This window comes from Odocoileus virginianus, unplaced genomic scaffold, assembly GCF_023699985.2.
Source record: "Odocoileus virginianus isolate 20LAN1187 ecotype Illinois unplaced genomic scaffold, Ovbor_1.2 Unplaced_Scaffold_10, whole genome shotgun sequence".
NCBI lineage: Eukaryota > Metazoa > Chordata > Mammalia > Artiodactyla > Cervidae > Odocoileus > Odocoileus virginianus.
In genome coordinates, this window is record NW_027224272.1 from 702,976 (window position 1) to 727,996 (window position 25,021).

General features: G+C 36.5%; 1 protein-coding gene and 1 pseudogene across 1 annotated transcript in view; one reads left to right on the plus strand and one right to left on the minus strand.

Moving 5' to 3' along the window:
• CFAP47 (cilia and flagella associated protein 47) overlaps positions 1-25,021 on the minus strand; it is a 491,580-nt gene that overhangs the window by 134,980 nt on the left and 331,579 nt on the right. Inside the window, exons 50-51 of the mRNA XM_020881679.2 lie at positions 13,355-13,495; positions 6,662-6,759 (exon numbers count right to left, since the gene is read on the minus strand). Coding sequence (XP_020737338.2) covers positions 6,662-6,759; positions 13,355-13,495 — 239 coding nt within the window. The remainder of the gene's footprint in view (positions 1-6,661; positions 6,760-13,354; positions 13,496-25,021) is intronic.
• LOC110129966 (cytochrome c oxidase assembly factor 5 pseudogene) lies at positions 1,201-1,650 on the plus strand (annotated as a pseudogene).

Consider the following 25,021-nt stretch of genomic DNA (forward strand, 5'->3'; position numbering starts at 1 on the left):
GATATATTCTTTCCTATCCTACTTTATCCTATCCTATCCTAATCATCTCTTTTTTTAAAAAAAAATTAATAATGCTCATTTTAACTGAGTCACATTTAGAGACCTGTACATTGAAAAACTCCAGTCTAAAGAGGAAAAAATAGTACTGGGATGTGTGATTGCTTTATGTCTTATCACATGTAAACTATGAACACAAAATAAAACAAAATCAGTTTAAATCTACTGTTCTCTGAATTGTAAGCCATATAACAGAAACTTTTTGTTAGAAATCTGTTATGACATTCTACACAGTTGGTCAAACTTCTTAGGAAATGTGAAGTGAAAGTCGCTTAGTTGTGTCCAACTCTTTGCGATCCCATGGACTATACAGTCCATGGAATTCTCCAGGTCAGAATACTGGAATGGGTAGCCTTTCACTTCTCCAGGGGATCTTCCCAACTCAGGGATCAAACCCAGGTCTCCTGCATTATAGGCAGATTCTTTACCAGCTGAGCCACAAGGGAAGCCCAAGAATATTGGAGTGGGTAGCCTATCCATTCTCCAGGGGATCTTCCCAACCCAGGAATTGAACTGGGGTCTCCTGCATTGCAGGCAGATTCTTTAGCAACTGAGCTATGGATGGCAGTTAAGTGGCACCTCTGTCACAGTTCTTCCTTGACACATTCATGGCAAGTATCACCACTTGACCATTTCACTCTTATCCAGTAGGTCTGGATACCCCTCAAAATCCTTCACAGAGGAGTCGTGCAGAAAACAATCACCAATTGCTTAGAGCCGCCAGCACTGGGGAACCCCACAACCAAACTCTTTGTTGTCTTGAAAACAGCAACAAACTCAATAGAAAAAGATAGGTCATTATAGTAAGAAGAAAAAAAGACGACAGAAGTTTCCAAGTAATTGTTCTCTACTCCAAGTATGGTAAACTATGTTAAATTTAACAATACTATAAAATTTTTTTTCCTAATTTTCATTACGGTTTGAATATTATTTTCTTCAAAGTTTAAACAGATAAAGAGGCACAAATGATACATTTCATACATGGTATCATATAAATAATTTCTATTAAATAACCATCTGCCAAAATACTGTCAACATTAATCTGGAAGGTGGAAGAGGAGAGTGAAAAGGCTGGTTCAAAATTCCACATTCAGGCATCCTGAGTCTGGCCGTCTCGGAAGGAGAGGGTGGAGGCCGCGGCCAGCTGGAGGCGCAGTCATGCCCGGGTATTACGAGGACAAGCCGGAGGGCGGCGCGTGCGTGGGCGTGAAGGAGGATTTGGGCGTGTGTATGCTGCAGTCTGATTGCGTGCTCAAGGAAGGAAAATCCCCTCGGCAGTGTCTGAAGGAAGGAAACTGCAAAGCTTTGAAATACTCATTTTTTGAGTGTAAGAGATCAATGTTGGATGCCAGATCAAGATTCAGGGGAAGAAAAGGATATTGATACTACTATGTTGAAACCAAGATGAAAACAACAAAGGACTCTGGTCATTAAACCAGAGAAGCCAAAATAAGAAACATACTTTTTGTTACATCTGTTCAGGTGGACCAGTTTTTTCCTCCATGAAACAAGAAAATGGATGAGTTCTGGTTTTCAGTAGGTATAAATGATTCTCTTGCTCTAAGTTATTCTTAGAATAAAAATTTAATTGAATAGTTGTGAGCTGAGAACATAATAGATGTGTTTTAAGAACTGTTCTGAAGCACAGGGAATGGGAAGATTGTTAGTTTCCACTGACTTCTCAACCACATGACACAATTTGTGCATCCTTTGTCAGTACTATGGAGGCCAGGGGTGGGACTGTGAGAATCAGCATGCAGCCTGATGAGAAAATATCCGTCTGGAAGATGTAGGCTAAAACTTTCTTTTATTCAGATTGTACTATTTAGTTCCAAAATAAATTGTGTTTGACTGCTTGGTGAAAAAAAAAAATAAAATAAAATTCAACATTCAAAAAACTAAGATCATGGAATGTGGTCCCATCACTTCATGGCAAATAGATGAGAAAAAAGTGGAAACAGTGGCAAATTTTATTTTCTTGGGCTTCAAAATCACTGTGGATGGTGACTACAGCCATGAAATTAAAAGACACTTGCTCCTTGGAAGAAAAGCTATGACAAACCTAGACAGCATATTAAAAAGCAGAGACATCACTTTGCTGACAAAAGTCTGTCTAGTCAAAGCTATGGTTTTTCCAGTAGTCATGTACAGGTGTGAGAGTTGGACCATAAAGAAGGCTGAGCACTGAAGAATTGATGCTTTCAAATTGTGGTGCTGGAGAAGACTCTTGAAAGTCCCTTGAACAGCAAGGAGATCAAACCAGTCAATCCTAAAGGAAATCAACCCTGAATATTCATTGGAAGGACTGATGCTGAAGCTGAAGCTCCAATACTTTGGCCACCTGATGTGAAGAGTCAACTCACTGGAAAAGACCCTGATGCTGGGAAAGATTGAGGGCAGGAGGAGAAAGGGGTGACAGAGGATGAGATGGTTGGATGGCATCACTGACTCAATGGACATGAGTTTGAGCAGACTCTGGGAGATGGTGAAGGACAGGGAAGCCTGCCGTGCTGCAGTTGGGTCGCAAAGAGTCGGACCCGACTTAGTGACTGAAGAACAACAAATTTCCCAACGACATTTCTTAAGATGCTTCTAATCACAAATCATCCCTTTACCATTTCTGTCCAAGCTCCAGCCTTATAAGCCTCTTTCCTGTTCCTGGAGTGCCTGAGCTCCTCCTTGGTAGGCCCCTTTCCACCAAGGGCTTATATATTTGTTAATCTCTCTACCTGGTTTCACTGCTTCAGTCTTCGTGCCATCCTCAATGAAACCCTGGGCTATTTTTGTTTGGAGAATTATCACTGTTTAAATTCATCTTGTTCATTTATTGTCATGGTAATGGGTTTACCTGATGAGCTAAACTTAGTGGAGTATAATCGGAAAACAGTTTCTCTCTCCCATTACTGCTCTCCAAACCAGGCGGGAGTTCCCTTTCCCGATCCTTGTTGTTATCTTAGGATGGTCCCCAATGCTGGAGAGTTTCATTGTTAGATATGTAAAGAAGTACAAAATCAATCAACACTCACATCCCATATCCAATGAATATTTTTCCTGACTTCTCTACCTGGCACCTCGTCCCTACTCCTGGGGCTTTCTGGTGATTTTTCAGACTGCTTGTGAACAAAAAGGTACACATGATGTGTTTTTTTCAATTGCCTGCTCTGACTTCCTCTCTTCCTGTAATCACTGCGCTAATATGACTCCATCAGGTCACAGCATATAGATGGGATGAGAGGTAAAAGAACAAATTAACTGATGCTGGTTGCACTTCTCCAGTTGACTTTCTAGGTCCCTTTCTTTCACTCTTTCTAACATTACCGCCATGTAGGCTCTTCTGGGTTCTTCTCACTCTAGCAGAAAATACCTTGAATCTTTTAAAACAGCCTAAGCCCAATCTCCTTCCACAGAGGAAAATCCATTTAGACCCACAAGGTCTTACCACGTATCAGTGGAAATGTAGCTGCTTTCACTCTAGCCATTTTCCCTTTATATATGGTCCAATCAGTGGACAGGAACTCACCAAAATCCAAGGGCCATTAAACTGTCAGTTTCTACTCCTTAAAGAAAACACTCCCACTCCCTTTGTGTTCTGGCCATGGATACAAGGTCTAGAATGTGGGCTATAGGCTAAATATTTCTCATCTACTCAGACAAGGCAGAAATATAATTTCTCCAGCAAAATTCTGTGCTGGAGAGTATAAAGTGTAAAGTATAAAGTGCTGTGCTTCATAGTATAAAGATATCATTGGGAGTGGCTGTCCAACCAGAGGTTGCATTTCCTAGATCCTCTTGTACCCAGGCATAGCTGTATGGCTAGTTCACTCCAATGGTATGTGAGTGAAAGTGATGCATGTGACTTCGATGTCACTAGTGGAAATTCTCTCCTCTCTTTTCTCTTTCTCCACCTATAAACAGAAATCTTTGAGTCTCTAAAGGATGATCGACTTGCCATATGGGGGGAACCTGACTCTGACTCTTGGGATCTCAACATGGAGGATGCTAGACACTGACCAGGAGCAAAGGCACCAGACTGTTAAAATTATTAAAAACTTTGATCGTGTTAAACCATGGAAATTATGGAATTTGAGTAGAGATGCCCTCATATACATACATTTAGTGAGTCTTTAATAAATGGCATAGCAAAATCTTTTACAGCATGGAAAAGTATCTATAGTTTTCAGGTTTGTATTTCACTTGAAAATCTAAGACAACAGAAAAATTCACATAGAATATCCCATTTCAATTCTATTTTGTTTCCTGTCTAACTCCACTAAAATGTTAGTGCCATGTAAACAGGGACTTTGTTTGTATTGTTCATCACTTTTCATAGGATCATAGAAAAAGAGATCAGATTTGTGTTTACCAGAGTCAGAAAGTAGTGGGAAGGGAAACTGGATGGAGGTGGTCAAAAGGTTCAAACTTCCAGTTATAAGACAAATTAGCATTAGGGTTGTAATGTACTATCTGACAAAGATAATTAACACTACTGTATGTTGTATATAAAAACCATTAAAGAGAGTACATCCTAAGAGTTCTCAGCACAAGGGAAAAAAAGCTTTCTTATTTTTTTATAGCTATATAAGATGATGGATGTTCACTAAATTTTCATGATGCATGTAAGTCAAACCAATATGTATTAATACTACACCTTAAATGTATCAGTGCTGTGTGTCAATTATATCTCAGTAAAACTGGAAGAAAAAAATTCAAAGAGAAAGAAATCCTATTTATTTACTTTATACAAAAGAGAATGGACTACTAACAACCAGTTTTTGTTTACTGAAAATATAACCTGATTTTTGGAACTTGCTATAAGAAGTAACCAAACTTATGCGCCTTAAGGCTGTAAATATTTCTTACAAAAACCCTGCTTAAAGAAATTCTAACCACTCACTCATCTCTAGAGAAGGTGTTACAGAGAAGGAAATGGCAAGCCCACTCCAGTCTTCTTGCCTGGAGAATCCCAGGGATGGCGGAGCCTGGTGGGCTGCCGTCTATGGGGTCGCAGAGAGTCGGACACGACTGAAGTGACTTAGCAGCAGCAGCAGCAGGAAAGGTGTTAAGAAAAGATTGGGTTGACTGTAACAAAAAGATGAAATGCAGATGGAAAATCAGAGGCAGCTGAGTGTCTTGAGAGCTTCATTGCCACAACTGATGAGCTACTTTTCCATGCTGTAAGAAAGTCTTTTTTTGTAAGATATGTGAATGAAGTGTTGGTGTCTTCACCAAGAGGTGGTGGCACCTTAAGGGTTGAGGAAATAAATGTATAGACCCTTATGTACAGACCTGTGTATAAACAACTTTTGTACATACATATAGGGATAGCTTTTTTGAAATTATACAGCTGTACATAAAAGTAGCTGGTATTAGTTAAGCCTGTGTCAACATTTTGGATTTTTTTTTTCACTTGTACAGTTGGGGCTTTTTCTTTTGGTTGATTAAAGTTGCATATGCTAAGTGTGAAAAAAATATTTTGCTATGCCATTTATTAAAGACTCACTAAATGTATGTATATGAGGGCATTTCTAGCTGATCTAAGTAAAGTATTTCTCAAAAGTTTAGCAAATGCAGTAAAAAAGGTTAGGAAACTCTATAGGCATGGACAGTCATTTTAGTATACTTTGAAAGTATTCAGCAAGCATGTTCTTCAAGAAGTTCACAAAGGTTTGTTTGATGGGAGTATTTAAAAGAACTCATATGGTCTCTGCTGACTAAATCCTCATGTTCAAAAGTTATATAGCTAGCAAGTTTTTACCTTAGGGGCTTTCTTGGTGGCTCAGAGGTAAAGAATGTGCCTGTAAGTGCAGGAGATGTGGGTTCAATCCCTGGGTAGGAAAGATCCCCTGGTGAAGGAAATGGCAACCCACGGCAGTATTCTTGCCCCCAAATCCCATGGACAGAGGAGCCTGGCAGGCTACAGTCCATGGGGTCACAATAAAGAGTTGGACACAACTTAGTGACTAAACAACAACAACAAATTACTATTATTAGAAAGGAAAGAAAACTTAGTAACTTGGCCACATCACTGTCATTGATAGCCTATTTGGGTAGAGTTACTTGAAAATGACCCCCTCCTTCACCAACTTCAGCTGAAATTGAACATTTAATTAGGACAGCACATCTACCTATAGGGGCAAAGAGAACACTCTAGCACATCAAATACTTTTCCCCAAAGCTTTTGCAAGTGATACTTGAGTGTGTTTCAAGTCTAATCATCTGTTTCTATGCCTCTGTGGAGATTTTCCCAGAGATCAGGTGAACAAATAACTGATTTATAGACCAAGTATTTTAGGTATTTTCTTATTTTCTATGTTGGAGCAAAAGTTGAAGATCTTAAATAATCATTTTATAAAGAAATTCATCTGCATATTTAAAATAACCATTATTTATCAAAAGCTTAAATACTTGATTTAAAGAAATCTTTTCTATAAGCATGTAAGTTACATCTTAATGGATTTAAAATAAAATTGATATTATTTGAATAATTTATCCCAATATGCTCACTTAATATGACTTTTTTTTAGGAATAGCAATTTAGGTGTACAACAAAAGCTCCAACTGTTCACAAAAAGGAAAAATCTATGAGCAGTTAATGGGCTCTTACCATAACAACACATTTCACATCAATAATCTTGAAGGGTGGTCCAGGAGCACTATGGATCTCAAGATGATACCAGATTAGCAAATTGTTAATAGCATTATCTGAAAAAAAGAAAAAAACATGGCACATTTTAATATGTGCATTTTAGAACACCGTATTTTTCATATTTTTTGAGAAACATAAATAGATACCATTTTCAAATTCTTTCTGATGGACTCACTTGTCAAGAGCTGAGGGGAAGGTGAAAAGTCGATTTCAACACAGTTTGTGAGCAGTAAGAGAAGCCCCAGGCTGCATGGCCATGAGAATGGGCTATGAAAGCTTCCTGCCTCATGTGTGCTCCCGTAAACTCACTGAGCTCTTCACAAAAATAAGAATGTTTTACTTTTAAGGATTAATATTCCAAAAGAAATAACTAACCCTTTGCCCCCTAATTCCCAAAGCATTCACATAATATACATAGACATATCTAAATACGGTATTATAATATACAAAGGTACATTTCTAGTACCATAAAAATTGAGCCTAAGGGGAAAAAATGAGGAAGATTTCATGAAACATCTGGTTTCTTGGGAGTGTTAAACAGGATCCTAGCAATTTAGCTCAAAGAAAGCTGAAATGGGGTATGGATGGTTTAAAAAAAAATAACAAAAGAGAGGAGGAGGAAGAGAAGGGGGAAACGAAAGGGGAGGGAAAGAGGAGGGGGGAGGGGAAAAGGAAAAAGAAGAACTAGAAGAAAGAAATAACAGGCCCAAGGTGGAGCCACTTGCCTCTGGGAGAGTAAACTAAGACTTAATTGCAGTTTCAACCTCTCCCAGGAACGGACTTTTCTCAATTTTCTGGTCAGTGCTAGTGAGCTAGCCAGGCTCCTCTGTCCATGGATTTCTCCAGACAAGAATACTGGAGTGGGTTGCCATGCCCTCCTCCAGGGGATCTTCCCTGCCCAGGGATCGAACCCAGGTCTCCCGCACTGCAGGTGGATTCTTTACCATCTGAGCCACCAGGGAAGCCCACTAGCAAGGCAATCTTGCCTGAAACAATCCTTTCTTGTCTTCTGCTAATTCACTCCCCTGTCCATCCCCTCCCCCTCCACATTTCTATAAAACTTGAGAGCAGCTTTCTATTTGCTACATGGGATGCATCTGATTAATTAACAAATGAATAAAATCAATCATATCCTCAAATTTACTCAGCTGAGTTTTGTTTTTTTAACAGGACTAACTGATGAGAGAGTAATGGTTACATCTGGGTTCCCTATATATATTAATACAGGTCTCTCTGGTGCCAGTGATGTCCAAAGTCACACCTCCAAATCCTGCCACAAGAGCCCTGTGTAGCAGGGTTTGTACTGGCATCAAACCCAGGCTCTTTTTATTAGTTCTCAACTGTTCAGCTTCTCACTTTGATATTCTTTATGCTTCAATGCTGAGCTAGATTACAGTTTAAGAGAAACTCCAGTTTCAGTTAACTGTTTGCATATCATATCTGTATTGTCAAATTGTAAATATTCCAAGAACTGCAATGCTTGATTAACTTAGGTAAATCGCTAAGTCTCTTTGGGTCTCAATTTCCTCATCTATGAAATAAGGGGCCAAGATTTGTGCAGTTCTCAGTCTCTTTCTTCTGAAAAACTGTTTCATTATGCATTGCATTGCAATGCATTGCACTGTATTATATTGAATGTATTGAACTGTATTGCATGGCTCAAATAATTGGCTCAGTAAATCCAAAATCTGCAGGTTAGGCCAGCAGACTGTTGACCCAGGGAAGAGTTGGAGTTCAAGTCCAAAGGGTAGAATTCCTTTTTTACTCTGCGGAAGTCAGTCTTTGTGCTATGAAGACCTTCAACTGGTTAGGTAAGCCCGACCCACATTGTGGAGGGAAATCTTTTTTGAAAGTATAAAGATGTAAATACAATTCTCATCCAAAATCACCTTTATAGAAATATCCAGAACACCGTTTAACCTAATATCTGGGCACCATGACCCAGCCAAGTTGACATATAAAATTAACTATGATGGGGATGAGAACACCTACTATTTGTGATTACTTTGACTATCATATAAGATAGTATTGTGATGAAGCTAATTTAACTTCTACAGAGCTAAAAACATACAATGAATATGAATTTGTTAGTGACAGTGAGTTTAGGAATAATTTATTAATGAACTGAACAACAAAAATAGTAAATATTAAACACTGTTTACAGGCTTTAAACATATTAAAATTTTTCTAATTATAAAATTAACAACATTCACTATAGCAATTTAAGAAATTACTGAAACACTTTAGAAAATAAAAATTATTTATAATCCCATGACCAAGAGTATTTATTTTTGTATAAAATTTCAAGTTTAATATATCAATAAAGACATATATAGGCATATATATATATACATTGTATATAATTGATAAATCCATACATATGTGTGCCTTTGTATATACACACTTGATAGCATTCAGAGAATACTCACTATTAAATTTAAGTTTAATACTAGTCATTAGGGAAATGCAAATTAAAACCACAATGAGATATCACACCTGTTAGAATGACCATAATCAAAGAGACAAGAGATAAAGAACGCTTTTGTGGATGTGGAGGAAAGGGAACCCTGCTACACTGTTGGTGGGATTGTAAATTGGTATAGCCACTAGGCAAAATAGTACAGAGGATCCTTATAAGATTAAAAACAGAATTGCCATATGATCCAGCAATTTCACTTCTGGGAATATATCCAAAGGAAATGAAAATATGAACTCAAAAAGATATCTGTACCTTCATGTTCATAGCAATATTATTTATAATAGCCAACACATGGAAACAACCTAAGTATCATTGATGAATGAATGGATAAAGAAGTTGTAATATATATGTTCAGTGGAATCTTACTCAGCCATAAAGAACACAGAAACCCTACCATTTGTGACAAGGACAGACTATGAAGGCATTATGATAAGTGAAATAAGTCAGGTAAAGAAGAAAAAATACTCATGATTTCAGTTATATGTGTAGTCTAAAATAAACAACCAAAACAATAACAAAAACCCCAAACTCACAGAAAAAGAAATCAGACTTGTGGTTACCAGAGGCAGAAGACGGGAGTAGAGAGAATGAAGGATGGTGGTCAAAAGACATAAACTTGCAGTTATAAAATAATTAAGTACTAGGGAGGTCATGTGCAGCATGATGACTACAATTAACACTGCTGTATGATATACAGAAAAGCTAAGAGAGTAAATTCTAAGAGTTTTCTTCAAAAGGAGAAAATCGTTTTTCCTTTTATCTTTTTTTTCTTTTTATTGTATCTATATGAGATGATGGATATTTACTAAACCTACTGTGGTAATCATTTCACAAGACGTGTAAATCAAACCATCAAGCTGTATGGCCTTAAACTTATACAGTGATGTATGACAATTATTTTTCAACAAAAATGGGAAAAAATTATATGCAGATGATATCTATTAAAAAACACTTTAAATCAAATTAAAAATTAAGTTTTAATTATTTAACATAATAAATCATATGGGAAACATTCTTATATTAAAATATCTGTGCATATCATTGATTATTTTATTTTAAAAATCTAAGCTGTCTGGTGACAGGTTGCAAAATAGATTAAGAACCAGGAAAAATATATGTACAGTTATTCCTAATTCTTCAGACAGGCCTTTCCATATGCCTACTCAAACAGAATTAACCTTTCCATCCCCTGCAATAACTATGGTCTTTTTCTTACTGATTGCTCAGCAGTACATTTTTTTTCAATTAGAGAAGCTTCAGTTATGCAAAATGAGTAAGTTCTAGAGATATAATGTACAACAAGGTAATTATAGTTAACAGGGTAGAGTGTATACTCTAAATTTGCTAGAAGGTAGATCTTGTGTGTGTGTGTGTGTGTATACAGGCTTGTTAATTGTGACACATGTACTATTTTGGTGGGGTATGTTAATGATGGGGGAGACAATCCATGTGTGAGGGCAGGATGTATATGGGAAAACTCTGAATCTTCCTCTCAGTTTTGCTGTGAACCTAAAATTTATCTAAATATTAGATATTTCTAAAATATGCCACTCAGATTTGATAGGTTATTATACTGAATATAGATCACTTTAAATTGTATGCATATTTTGACAGTATTCAGCTAGAAGGTAGATTGTGTCTTTACCTTCTTCTGCAAAAAAGTGGTAACTATGTTTTTCCCTGGTGGCTCAGACGGTAAAGCGTCTGCCTACAATGCGGGAGACCCGGGATGGGAAGATCTCCTGGAGAAGGAAATGGCAACCCACTCCAGTATTCTTGCCTGGAAAATCCCATGGATGGAGGAGCCTGGTAGGGCTACAGTCCATGGGGTTGCAAAGAGTCGGACATGACTGAGTGACTTCACTTCACTTCACTTCACTTCATGTGAGATGATAAATATGTTAATTAGGATGATTCTGGTGAATATTTCACAATGTATATGTATATCAAATCTATTTGTCCACTTTAAATATGTACAATTTTTAATAGCCAGCTATACTCCAGTAAAGCTGGGACAAAGAAGAAATGAAAACAATTAAATAATAATTTTTTAGGCTTCCAAATAGGGAAATAGGAAAAATAATGGTAACATCCAGTTTTAACGAGGGTCAGGTTGAAAGAGACAATCTTATACATTATAATGGAAATTTGAATTGATAAAAATTAGAAGAGTGCTTTAACATGTTTAAAATGTTTAAGAATTGTTTTTCCCTTTGATCCAATGATTTCATTTTAAGATATTTTTGAAATAAAATAATTGATGTTATGCACAAATACTTTAATATAAGAATGTTTCTTATATAATTTGTTGAATAATTGAAACTTAATTTAAAAAATTTTAAATAGCCCACACAGTCACAAGTAAATGTAATTTCCGAACATGACTCCCCCAGGACCCCCCACAATAGACTTTGATAAACACTCCCTCTTGGGCATCCCTTAGATAGGACCTCCAAGATACAAGAAAGCCTTGTTATATTTTGGAATCAATTCTCACTTCCTATCTGCTCTCTTCTTGCCTGGAGAATTCCTTGGACAGAGAAGCCTGGTGTGCTATAGACCACGGGATCACAGAGTCAGACACAACTGAGTGACTAACACTATCTACTCTCTCAAGAGAAGCATCTAATGCTAGTTTCTGAAATGTTTTCCATCTTTAGGGGTATTTCTCTATCCCCATCACCACCCTAAAAAACACTGTTCCCTTCACTTCAAACCCAGTTAACTGTTGCAGTGGCCTAGCTCTTCTCTTTCTAAACTGTTTTGAATAAGTGCCTGGATATCCCTTTTAATCCATGTATTCTGTGATGGTTAATTTTATATATCAACTGGGATGGACTATGGTGTCCAGTTTTTTGATTACACACCAGTCTAAATGTTGGTAGGAAGATACATGAACACTTTAATCAGTAGACTTCGAGTAAAGCAGAATACTCTGCTTGTGTGAATGTGCCAACTCCAATCAGTTGGAGGCCGTAAGAGCAAAGACTGAAGTGACCTGAAAGAGAAGCAATTCTTAGCTAAGCCTGAAACATGGAAACCCTCTCGGAGCTTGTAGCCTGCCTGGTCTTTCCTGAGCAATTTGTGGACTCAAGACTGCAACAGCAACTTTTACTAATTTTCCACCCTGCTTCCCTGGTGGCTCAGTGGTAAAGAATCCACTCACAATGCAGGAGATGTAAGAGACATGGGTTCAATCCCTGGGTCAGGAAGATCCCCTGGAGGAGGGCATGGCAACCCACTCCAGTATTCTTGCCTGGAAAATCCCATGGACAGAGGAGCCTGGCAGGCTACAGTCCATGGGGTCACAAAGACAGTCGGACATAACTGAAGCAACTTAGCAGGCAAGGATGTGCTTGACCTATAGATTTTGGACTTGCCAGTCTCCTTAGTTATGTTAGCCAATTCCTTAAAATGTCTCTCTCTATAAAGATATAGATTATTATATATTTAACTATACTATATTGGATTGCATGTTGTATTATATTATATTATATTATATTATACTAGTGTCTCCTTCTTTGAAGAATCCTGATTAAACACAAACTCATTTAATAAAGATTTCTATTTTGGTATGCCTCTGGTAGAACTTTGCCCTTGTCGACCCACTTTTCTCTATTTCCCTCTTCCGTCCCTGCTACTCACCCATAAGAGAACTCATTCACCCAGTCTCTCAGAAACCTGCCCTGTCTATTCTAACTCTTCATAAACCCATTTTCCTTCAAATTTCTACTGAAAAGATATGATGTTTAACAACATTCAAAGGAAGCTTTATAACATGGGAAGGGGAAACAATAGCATTTACTTTCTTTTGCATATGAGGAAGACTGCTATCATTTCCTATATTTAAAAAAGGAATACATTACATTGTTAAAATAATATATTCATTAACATTTTATCAGAATTTGACTGAAATCTTGTGTTCAGTAACAGAAATATGTGTAAAGTTCTTCACTTATGAAAGAGTAGGCAGCCTTCAACCTGAAGTATTATAATCTACTCATTTTAATGGTAGTACAAATCCAAAAATTAACAACATGCTGTTAATCCTGAAATAATACAATCCTTACAGATATATGAAATACACATTTGTATATGTATTTTGAGTGTAAAGTAGCTACTGACTTATAAATGGATGATGATCATGAAACTCTCCATAATAATAAATTTACCTGGTTTTTCCTCATCAAATTTGTCAGATAGTTCTGATAATGATTTCTTATAGAAGGGCATTTGATCTCTATCTTGATCTTCATCTGAGTCATCCTGAGAATCACCATCATGCTTGCTTTCACCAGAAAATGAAATTGTACCTACAACACATAGATGCAAGATGTCAGATTAACAAGGGTTTAGTTTTCAAAACTAACAATTAGACAGAACTTAATAGAAAGTTCAAGGAAATATTTTAAATATCCATTAAAATGGTAATTTTAAACAGCTTTCTCATAGTAATTAAGGAAATGTAGTAAATAATAGAACTGCATCAGCCTTCAGAAAACATATTGGTCTTGAGTGAGTGTTCTTACATATTTTCTAAAGTCATTTGTAACACTCATTTATTACCTCATTAAAATGTTTATTTTGCTTAATACAATATCCTAAGCATGAACTTTCCTTTAAGCATTTCATATGCAAAGTACTAAATTTTGTTCAAAAAACATAGTGTCAAAAATTCACACTCTTTACCTGAAAATTTTCTTATAATAAAATTGACTTATAAAAGACTGGTATTAACTTTTATTTATGTATTTTTTTCATTTATTTTTAATAGTTGGAGGCTAATTACTTTACAATATTGTAGTGGGTTTTGTCATACATTGACATGAATCAGCCATGGATTTACATGTATTCCCCATCCTGATCCCCCCTCCCACCTCCCTCTCTACCTGATCCCTCTGGGTCTTCCCAGTGCACCAGGCCCGAGCACTTGTCTCATGCATCCAACCTGGGCTGGTGATCTGTTTCACCCTAGATAATATACATGTTTCGATGCTGTTCTCTCGAAACATCCCACCCTCGCCTTCTCCCACAGAGTCCAAAAGTCTGTTCTGTACATCTGAGTCTCTTTTTCTGTTTTGCATATAGGGTTATCGTTACCATCTTTCTAAATCCCATATATATGTGTTAGTATACTGTAATGGTCTTTATCTTTCTGGCTTACTTCGCTCTGTATAATGGGCTCCAGTTTCATCCATCTCATTAGAACTGATTCAAATGAATTCTTTTTAATGGCTGAGTAATAGTCCATGGTGTATATGTACTACAGCTTCCTTATCCATTTGTCTGCTGATGGGCATCTAGGTTGCTTCCATGTCCTGGCTATGATAAACAGTGCTGCAATGAACATTGGGGTGCATGTGTCTCTTTCAGATCTGGTTTCCTCGGTGTGTATGCCCAGAAGTGGGATTGCTGGGTCATACGGCAGTTCTATTTCCAGTTTTTTAAGAAATCTCCACACTGTTCTCCATAGCGGCTGTACTAGTTTGCATTCCCACCAACAATGTAAGAGGGTTCCCTTTTCTCCACACCCATAAATCACAGCAGGATCCTCTATGACCCACCTCCCAGAATATTGGAAATAAAAGCAAAAATAAACAAATGGGACCTAATGAAACTTAAAAGCTTTTGCACAACAAAGGAAACTATAAGCAAGGTGAAAAGACAGCCCTCAGATTGGGAGAAAATAATAGCAAATGAAGCAACAGACAAAGGATTAATCTCAAAAATATATAAGCAACTCCTGCAGCTCAATTCCAGAAAAATAAATGACCCAATCAAAAAATGGGCCAAAGAACTAAACAGACATTTCTTCAAAGAAGACATACAGATGGCTAACAAACACATGAAAAGATGCTCAACATCACTCATTATCAGAGAAATGCAAATCAAAACCACAATGAGGTACCATTACACGCCAGTCAGGATGGCTGCTATCCCAAAGTCTACAAGCAATAAATGCTGGAGAGGGTGTGGAGAAAAGGGAACCCTCTTACAAAGCTGTTGGTGGGAATGCAAACTAGTACAGCCGCTATGGAAAACAGTGTGGAGATTTCTTAAAAAACTGGAAATAGAACTGCCATATGACCCAGCAATCCCACTGGGATTAATCTGGTATTAACTTTTAAACTGAAGCTAATATATAAGGAAATAATTCAGAAATTGACCCTGATACCTTAACACCAGCTTGCTATATTCATATTTTTTAATTCATCTTTAGAGGATGATTCAAATACTCTTTTTCCTTCAATTTCCCACACTTCCATCTCCCTCCTCATTCCTTGCTGATCATCTTATTTCTATTTCACTAAGAAAATGCACACTTTCTGGAAACAATTTCTTCACAATCCCACCCCCACACTGACAAACCCTTCCACAATGGTGACTTTATCCTCTGGCTTTCCTCTAGTAAGAATGACTGATACATTCCTATCTGGACAGCTCCTGGCTATGTGTACTAGATTCCATCTACTCTGGTCTACCCCAGGATCTGGCTGCTGTAATTATCCCTACTCTCGTCTACACCTTCAATTCTCCCTCTTTGAAACATTCTGTAATAACATCCAATTTCCAAAAAGCCTTCTCTCCATCTAGTGCATGTGTGTGTGTGAATCTATGCACTTTTTAATATTTATTTTCATATACACTCCCTGGAGGAGGGCATGGCAACCCACTTCAGTATTCTTGTCTGGAGAATCCCATGGACAGAGAAGCCTGGCAGGTTACAGTCCATGGGGTCTCAAAGAGTTGGACATAACTGAAGTGACTTAGCACACACACATGTGTACATACACACACATACATACATACAAGCTCTAATATCATGTTAGGCTCAGCACTAGAATGTGGATGAAATGCACTATATAAATCACAAAAATGATTCAAGGCATAAAATAAATACATTTTTTAGGAAAAAATCAAAAGCAGTATCTTGGCACTGCTCTAAGCAAGTTTAGTAAGTGTCTTCTTTCAAATTGGCAAAGAATAAAATATTGTCATGATACTTAAACCTTTAGAAAGAATTAAAGATAAAGCAAATAGGAGATAAAGCTATAATTTAATATTTAAAGCTAAAATAACATGTATCAAAATTATAGACAATCCATAGGAATAGAGACTCAAAAATTGTATGTCCCCCATAACAAGTCCAATAATTAAAAATAAAAAATGCTTTACTCTTTCAGATTGATAATTTTTAAAACCTTTGATAATATCAATTATTGATAAGTGTTCAGTAACAACCCCTGTCTCAGATACTATTGGTAAGAGTAAAAATTGGTACTACATATTTTGGAGGGTAATTTTGCAACATTCACCAAATTGTTGTACATTCCCTTTGATATGTAAGTTTAGTTTTTATCCTCTAAATAGCTTATATCTTAAATATTATCCCCATCGGAAAACTGGCAGAGTTATTTACAAAGATGCTGTTGCAATACTCTCTGTAATTACAAAAAATGACGAACTCAATTTCCATGTATGCATGACTAGTTACATGAATTAAGATAAACATTTATTTGGATTATTGTTCATCTAATCAAAAGAAAAAAATCTATGAAATCTGAATTGAAAACACATCCATGATACTCTGAGTGAAAGCAGCCATTTACAGAGCTTTATGTCTCATATGATCTGCTATGTGTGGTGTGTCTGTATGCGTGTATTTGTGTTTAAAAGATATATATGGATATGAATTGGTATTTGAACAGATATTTATTTTCTCACAGTTCTGGAGGCTACATGTTTGAATTCCAGGTACCGGCAGGGTTGGTTCCTTCTGGAGATTCTGAGGAGGATCTGTTCCATGCCCCCCTCCTAGTTTCTGCTGTTTACCAGCAATTCTTGGCATTCCTTGGTTTGTAGATGCATCATTCCAGTCTGCCTTCACCTTTGCATGCTGTTCTCTCCTGTACCTATTTGTGTCTACTTTCCTCTTCTTATAAGGACAGCAGTCATATTGGGTCAGGGCTCACCTGAATTCAGCATGACTTCATTTTAATTTGATTATATCTTCAAAGACCCTATTCTAAATAGGATCACTTTAACAGGTATCTGTGGTTAAAATGCTAGGTCCTTGAGCAAGTAGTTCTGAGAGTAAAGGCAGAGCATAGTATGGGGACATACCTCTGAATATAGACGAGCATGTCTCCTTGTAGGAATGTTCCAGATCCTGGCTAAGAGTAGTTGGAGCTGAGTCACAGGGTCATTTGAGGATGTTCAGGTGAACCAAAGTTGGAGGGCCTGCCACAGGGGCACAGGCAGGTATGTCTCCCAGATGGTCCCCAGGTAGGTAGCTGCTGCTAAGTCGCTTCAGTCGTGTCTGACTCTGTGCGACCCCATAGACGGCAGCCCACCAGGCTCCGCTGTCCCTGGGATTCTCCAGGCAAGAACACTGGAGTGGGTTGCCATTTCCTTCTCCAACGCATGAAAGTGAAAAGTGAAAGTGAAGTCGCTCAGTCGTGTCTGACTCTTCACGGTCCCATGGACTGCAGCCTCCTAGGCTCCTCCGTCCATGGGATTTTCCAGGCAAGAGGACTGGAGTGGGGTGCCATTGCCTTCTCCAGAAGTGGCGGCTAAGAGGGACTGAAGCTGTGTCATGGACCACTGCAGGGTCCACACATGGGACTGAATTCTGTGGGTCTGTTATACAGGGCAGGGGCAGGTATGACTCCTGCTAAATTCCTTGCCAGATAGTGCTAATGGCAGGACCAAAGTCAAATGGGACTGTAACAATCCACAGGGGTGTTTTCTGGTCTGTAGCCAGGATCACAGGTGGCAAGACTGTCATCTGAGCATAAGCTTGCCTTTTCAAAATGGTCCTCCTTGGTTTTGGACTCCACCAGGGTATCGTGGTCTCCTACCTGGATCCCACAATGGCACTTTTGTCCTTGGAAGGCTTTCAAATGATTGTGTTGAAGAGGGATACAATTGGTGAATCTTCTACTCTGCCATCTTGCTGATATGACTCCTATCTTATTATTTTCAATTCCCTTGTTTTGAAATTTCACAAAGGCACGTAAGTTACAAGTTAAACTTCATGTCCTATTATAAACATGGCTTTCTTATTTTACATATGAGCTTGGTATACACTCACAAACAGGTTGTGGAAAGACAGGGTATATAGTAGAAAGAACATCAGGCTTTTGATAGAATATGGATTCAAACTCTTGACTCTACTACTGCAAATTTAGCCCTGAACATGTCACTTACCTCATTTGTAAAATGGTGCTAGTTTTTTTGGGGATTAAATGACTACATAGTTTATGCTTATGTAGGACTTACTATATGCCAAGCACTGTTCCAGGGATTTACAAAAGCTGACAACTTTTTCCAAAACATACCTATAAATAAGTCCTATTATTACCCCCATTTTAAAGAAGTGAAACTGTGACACAAGAAAGTTCAGTAGCTTGCTCAAGGTCAATCAGCGTTTAATAACACAGCTGGAATTTGAACATGAGCATTGTGATGTAAAGTCCACACTTTTTAAAATTAATAGATTTTTTTTAAAAAGTTTAATGATTAAAAAAAAATGAGTGTAAAGTACAGAGAGTTCCCATATACCTCCCGTAGTTTCCCATATTATAAACATCCTACATTAGATGGTACATCCCTTATAAGTGATGAGCTGATAATAATATATCGTTATTAACTAAAGTCCATAGCTGACATTATGGTTCACTCTTTGTGTTGTACATCCTATGACTTTGACAAATGTATAATTTCATCTACCTGAAAGTGAAAGTCGCTCAGTCATGTCCAACTCTTTGTGATCCCATGGACTATACAGTCCATGGAATTCTCCAGGCCAGAATACTGGAGTGGGTAGCCTTTTCCTTCTCCAGGGGATCTTTCTAACCCAGGGATTGAACCCAGGTCTCCCACATTGCAGGTGGATTCTTTACCAGCTGAACCACAAGGGAAGCCCTTCATCTATCTACCATTACAGTATCAGAGAATAGTTTCATATCCCCCCACAAATCCCCTGTATCCCACTCATTCATCCCTCTCCCCCAAACTCTCCTTCCCAGAACTGGCAACCACTGGTCTTTTCAGAATGTTGTATAGATGGCCTTTTCAGATTGGCTTCTTTCACTAAGCAACATACATTTAAGCTTTGTTCAGTCTTTTCAGTCTTTGTTCAGTCATTTGTTTATATTACTGAAAAATATCCAATTGTATGGATATACCACTGTGTATCCATTTACCTGCTGTAGGACACCAGGGCTGCCTCCACATTTTAGTAATCATGAATAAAGTTGTTATAAACATCCATGTGTAAATTTTTGTGTGTGGACATAAAGTATGAACTCATTTGGGTAAATACAAAACGAGCTGATGATTGCTGGATTATGTTGTGAGTATGTTTTGTTTTGTAAAGGACTGTTAAATTGTCTTCTAAAGCACCTGTACCACTGTACCATTTTGTATTCTCACCGTTAAAGAGTGAGAGTTCCAACTGTTCTACATCTTTACCAGCATTTGGTATTGTCAGGGCTTCTGGATTTAGCCATCCTAATAGGTATGTAGTGTTATCTCATTGTTGTTTTAATTTGCAGTTCCCTAAAAAGACATATGATGTTGGAAACCATTCCATATGCTTATTTCCTATCAGAATATTTTCTTTGGTGAGGCATCTCTCCAGATTTTTTGACAGTTTTTAAAATTGGGTTATTTTACTGCTCTTATTAGTATTTTAAACTGTATTTTGGAAACCATTCATTTATTAGATATCAGAAAAATGTACAAGAAACAAAAGGCACTATACATTAATAAAAGGTTTAGTCAACTAAAAAACCAGTAAACAAACAAAAATGAGCTTATATATACAGAGTACAGATTGGTGGTTGCCAGAGGCAAAGGGTGGGGGTGGGGTTAGTGAAAAGGGTGAAGGGAGTCAAAAGGTACAAATTTCTTGTTATAAAATAAGTCATGGGAATGTAATGTACAGCATGATGACTACAGCTAATAATACTGTATTGCATATTAGAAAGTTGCTAAGAGAGTAAATCTTAAAAGTTCTCAATACAAGAAAAAAATTCTAAGTGTGCACTGATTGATATTTAGATTTAATGTGATCATTCTGCAATAGTAACAATTATTAAATAAAAAAGATTCAATTTAGCAATATTAGATTAAAACCTATAGACCTATACACACCTAAAAACAGAGGCCCAAAATATATGAAGAAAAAATTGATAAAACCAGGAGAAATAGATAATCCTACAATAATAGCTAGAGACCTCAATATCCCACATTCATTAATGGATAGAACAACTAGACAGAGAGACAAATATGGAAATAGAGAATGTGAACAAAACTATAAAACAACTAAACCTAACTGACTACATAGAACATCCCACAAAACAGCAGCAGAAGACACATTCTTCTCAAATGAATAAGGAACAATGTTTAGGGTAGATCACATGTGAAACCACGAAGTGGATCTTAATAAATTTTAAAATACTGAAATTGCACAAAGCATTTTTCCTCATCACAATGGAGTTCAATTATAAGCAACAGAAGGAAGTATATAAATTTAGAAATTAAACAACATACTCAAACAATATTTCAAAGAAGAAATCACAATAATAATTAGAAAATATCTTGAGAAAATTGAAAATGAAAACATAGCATATAAAACAAAGGATGCAATAAGAGCAGTGCTGAGGGCAATGTATAGCAGTAAATGATTTCATTAAAAAAAAGAATAATCTCAAATGAACAACCTAACTGTACACTATATGAACTACAAAAAGAAGAGCAAATTAAACCCAAAATTAGCAGTAAGAAAAACAAAATTTAGAATGGAGGGAAGTAATAACAGAACAGAAAAATAAAGGAAACAAAAAAACCCCCAAAAGTTTGTTCTTTGAAAAAATCAACAGAAATGGTAGGTCATTAGCTAGATGGACTAGGAAAAAAGAGAGAAGACTCAAATAAATAAAATCAGAAATAAAGTAGGACATTACTATTATTTTTACCAAAATAAAAAGCATTATGTATGCATATATATGAGAATATTATAAACAATTATGTGCCAAAAATTGGATAAACTTAAATGAAATGGATAATTTCCTAAAACACTCACTGATGTATGAATAATAGAAAACTTGAATAGACACAAAATTAGGAAGAAAATTAAATCAGTAATCAAAAACTCCCTGCAGAGAAAAGCTCAGCACAAGATGGCTTCACTGTTTAATTCTACCAAACATTTAAAGAAGAATTAGCATTTCCAAAATAGTGAGGAGGAGAGAAAAATTTCTAACTCATTCTAGGAGGCCGGCATTGCCATGATACAAAAACTAGACAAAGACAGTACAAGAAAACTAAAATTTAATATCCCAATGAACATTGATTCAAAAATTTTCAATAAAATACTAGAAAATCAGCAACATATCAAAAGAATTATATATCAGAATCAAATGAGACTCATTTCAGGAATGAATGAATGAAGGGTAAATTCATGTACACCAGCAATGAACAATTAGAAAAGAAAACTAATACAACAATTCAGTTAGGTAAAACCATTATTTGGATAAACTTACATATGTTAATATGCATACTAAATAATAAGGGAACCTAATCACTACTTTGGACTTCCCTGGTGGCTCAGATGGTAAAGCGTCTGTCTACAATGTGGGAGACCTGGGTTCGATCCCTGGGTTGGGAAGATTCCCTGGAGAAGGAAATGGCAACCCACTCCAGTACTCTTGCCTAGAAAATCCCATGGACGGAGGAGCCTGGTGCAGGCTACTGTCCATGGGGTCGCAAAGAGTCGGACACGACTGAGCGACTTCACTTTCACTTTTCCACTAATCACTACTTCAAATACTATGAAATAATTTCAAGAATTAAAAGTACACTTCCTCTCTTCTTTCTCATTTCAGTTATTTATATACTTGACACATTTTTTCTTCCTCTAACATACCCATTTAAACATTATTATATTTTTATTACCCTATAGCAGATAGAAATTTGACAACTATTTGAAAAACAGCTCAAAAGTCCTATATGAGTGTAAGACCATATGTTATATACCAAAATGAGAAATTACACATTCATCTGAAAAAACAGAAATGGATGAAGAGAACTGTAAGAGAAATTAAAGGTCTATTTAGTAGCTTATGTTTTAATTGAAATAACATTTTAAAAATGTATCTTGGAATTACACCACTGATTTATATACATTTTCTCCAGTGAAAAACTTTTTCATTGGCAATATAAGTTTTATTTCTAAACAATCACACTTTTAAATGGCATTATTTTCAGTTATTAATTAACTATGGTAGAAGAGATATGTGGCCAACTTCTTATAAACTTTTATTACGAAGAATAACTATTGACTCAGCAACATGACTGGTAGTAATGAACCTTCAAACAAAATGCAGTAAATAATTACAGAAGAATATGTATTTCAAATGACAATGATATTTTGCCACAATATATATGTACATATGATTAATTCGTTCCCTGTATTCCTCTTTTCTGGCAAAAGCCAACTAATTCAAAATGGAACAAAAATAAAACCTTGATTATTGGTGCTTGAGTTTATTAGAGTGATAGGAAAATTATTAGACTACTTTGGAAAAAACTATAGGTGTAACAGAAATAATAGTAGTGAACAAAAGCAACTCTCTAAAATACAACATCGTTCATTTAATGGAGATTTTCAGTTTGAATGAGTGTTACAAAAATTCTAATAGGAATCATAATTATAGCTATTATGTTTTTTAATAGCACAAACTTGTATTTTGAGAAATGGATTATTTGTCCTTTGTAAACAGTCTAAATGTTTGAATAGTAAGTAAAACAAATCCCCTAGTATATAAGTCATTTTTAAAAATCAGGAATTAGTTTTTTCTAATTTCATACTCTCTTGTAAAATGTAAATATCAAACTCAAATTTATAGACTGAGGAATGTAATTTCACATTAATTTCTTTTGAAAATAATGAAAAAACATTTACTGAATGATTATTCTGCATTAGGCAAGTGCAAAATGCTTCACATTCATTACCTATTTAACCACTTTCATAAATATATGAGTTAATTACTCACTGAATTTATTTTAAAGCTGAGCAACTGAGGGTATAGAGAAGATTGGGTAACTTACTCCAGGTCATACAGTTAGTAAGTGACAAAGGCACAATTATTTACCTAACATAGAATATGGGATATGGCACATTAAACCATGTGCAAATATCATGGAATAAATGGGTATTTGATCAGAAAAACAGAAAAATCACTCACATACCTCGAAAATACTTATTCTGACCTAACGTGATAATTCTCAGATACTGCTCACTGATCACCTAAAATATAACATCCCTTACAAAACCTGCAAAAGCAAGATTTCATGGCAATAGTTAAACTTGGCAAGGTCTTTGACTCTTTACACTTGGTTCCCTCACATCCTTCTTGCTCCTTCCAATGGACCTTCACCACTCCCTCTCACGAATGACGAGAACTGTTACGGAAAAATCACTGTATGGTCTGAATTTTATCCACTTGAGAATTTCATGGAGGCACATTAACTGTCATGAAGTTTTTTCCATAAGTATTTCTTCTATGCACATTATATTATATACGATCAAATTAATCTTAATTGCTGTTTCTCAAATATCATTGTTGTTTAGTTGCTAAGTTGTATCCAACTCTTGCAACCCCATGGACTGTAGCCCACCAGGCTCCTCTGTCCATGGGATTTCCCAGGCAAGAATACTGGAGTGGGTCTCTAATGTCATCAGTCAGTTCAGTTCAGTTCAGTCCCTCAGTTGTGTCCGACTCTTTGTGACCCCATGAACCGCAGCACGCTCAGTCGTGTCCAACTCTTTGTGACCCCATGGACTGTAGCCTACCAGGCTCCTCCCTCCATGGGATTCTCCAGGCAAGAATACTGGAGTGGGTTGCTAATTTCCTTCTCCAGGGGATCTTCCCAACTCAGGGATCGAACCCAGGTCTCCTGCACTGCAGGCAGACACTTTAACCTCTGAGCCACCAGGGAAATACTACCCTTTAAAATTTGAGTAAGGAGACTAAAGATGAAAGCCTAAGGAATTCTCTACTCGCCCTCTTCCTCCTTCTCTGTCATTTTTTCCTTTCTTTGTTTTATCCTTATTTCTGATTCACTTTCTTTTATTTCTCCTTAGGGAGCCAAGAGGCAAGGTGGAAAAACAAAATCATGTGGCTGATGAAGAACAGAGATAAAGAAACCCAGGGCTGCAGCCGCACTGCCATAAGAACTCTTGTCTCCTACTCTTTCTAAACTCTTAATTTAAACCTATGACAGTTAAGCTCCAGATGGTAGTCTTATAGGCTCCACTTCTTTGTGCATGGAATTATACTGTTTGCTCTTTCCATAATACATTTTGACATGAGTATATCAAGAAACTAAAGACAACAGGAAAGGATTATAAAGGATTATCAAAATCTACAGAATTCAGATTTCTGCTGTAGAGAATGGTGGATTACATTTTAACTTTAGCAAGAACCTATGATTTCATTACTGAAGCAAGCAGTGATAGTCTAGATTGCAATTAAAACCACATGCTTCTTCCTGAATGTAAAAGAAGAAAAAAAACTGATAGATTATATTTCATTAAAATTAAAAACTTCTATAATCACTTCATAAAATATATGTATATCAAATTGTCACATTTTGTATCTTAAGGATATACAATTTTAATTTGTCAATCAAACCTCAATATAGCTGGGAAAAATAACAACTTTTGCTATTCTATAGACACTGTTAATCAAATTAAGAGGAAAACTACATACTGGGAGAAAAATTTGTAAAGCATGTATATAATAAAGGGAATATATCTAGAATACACT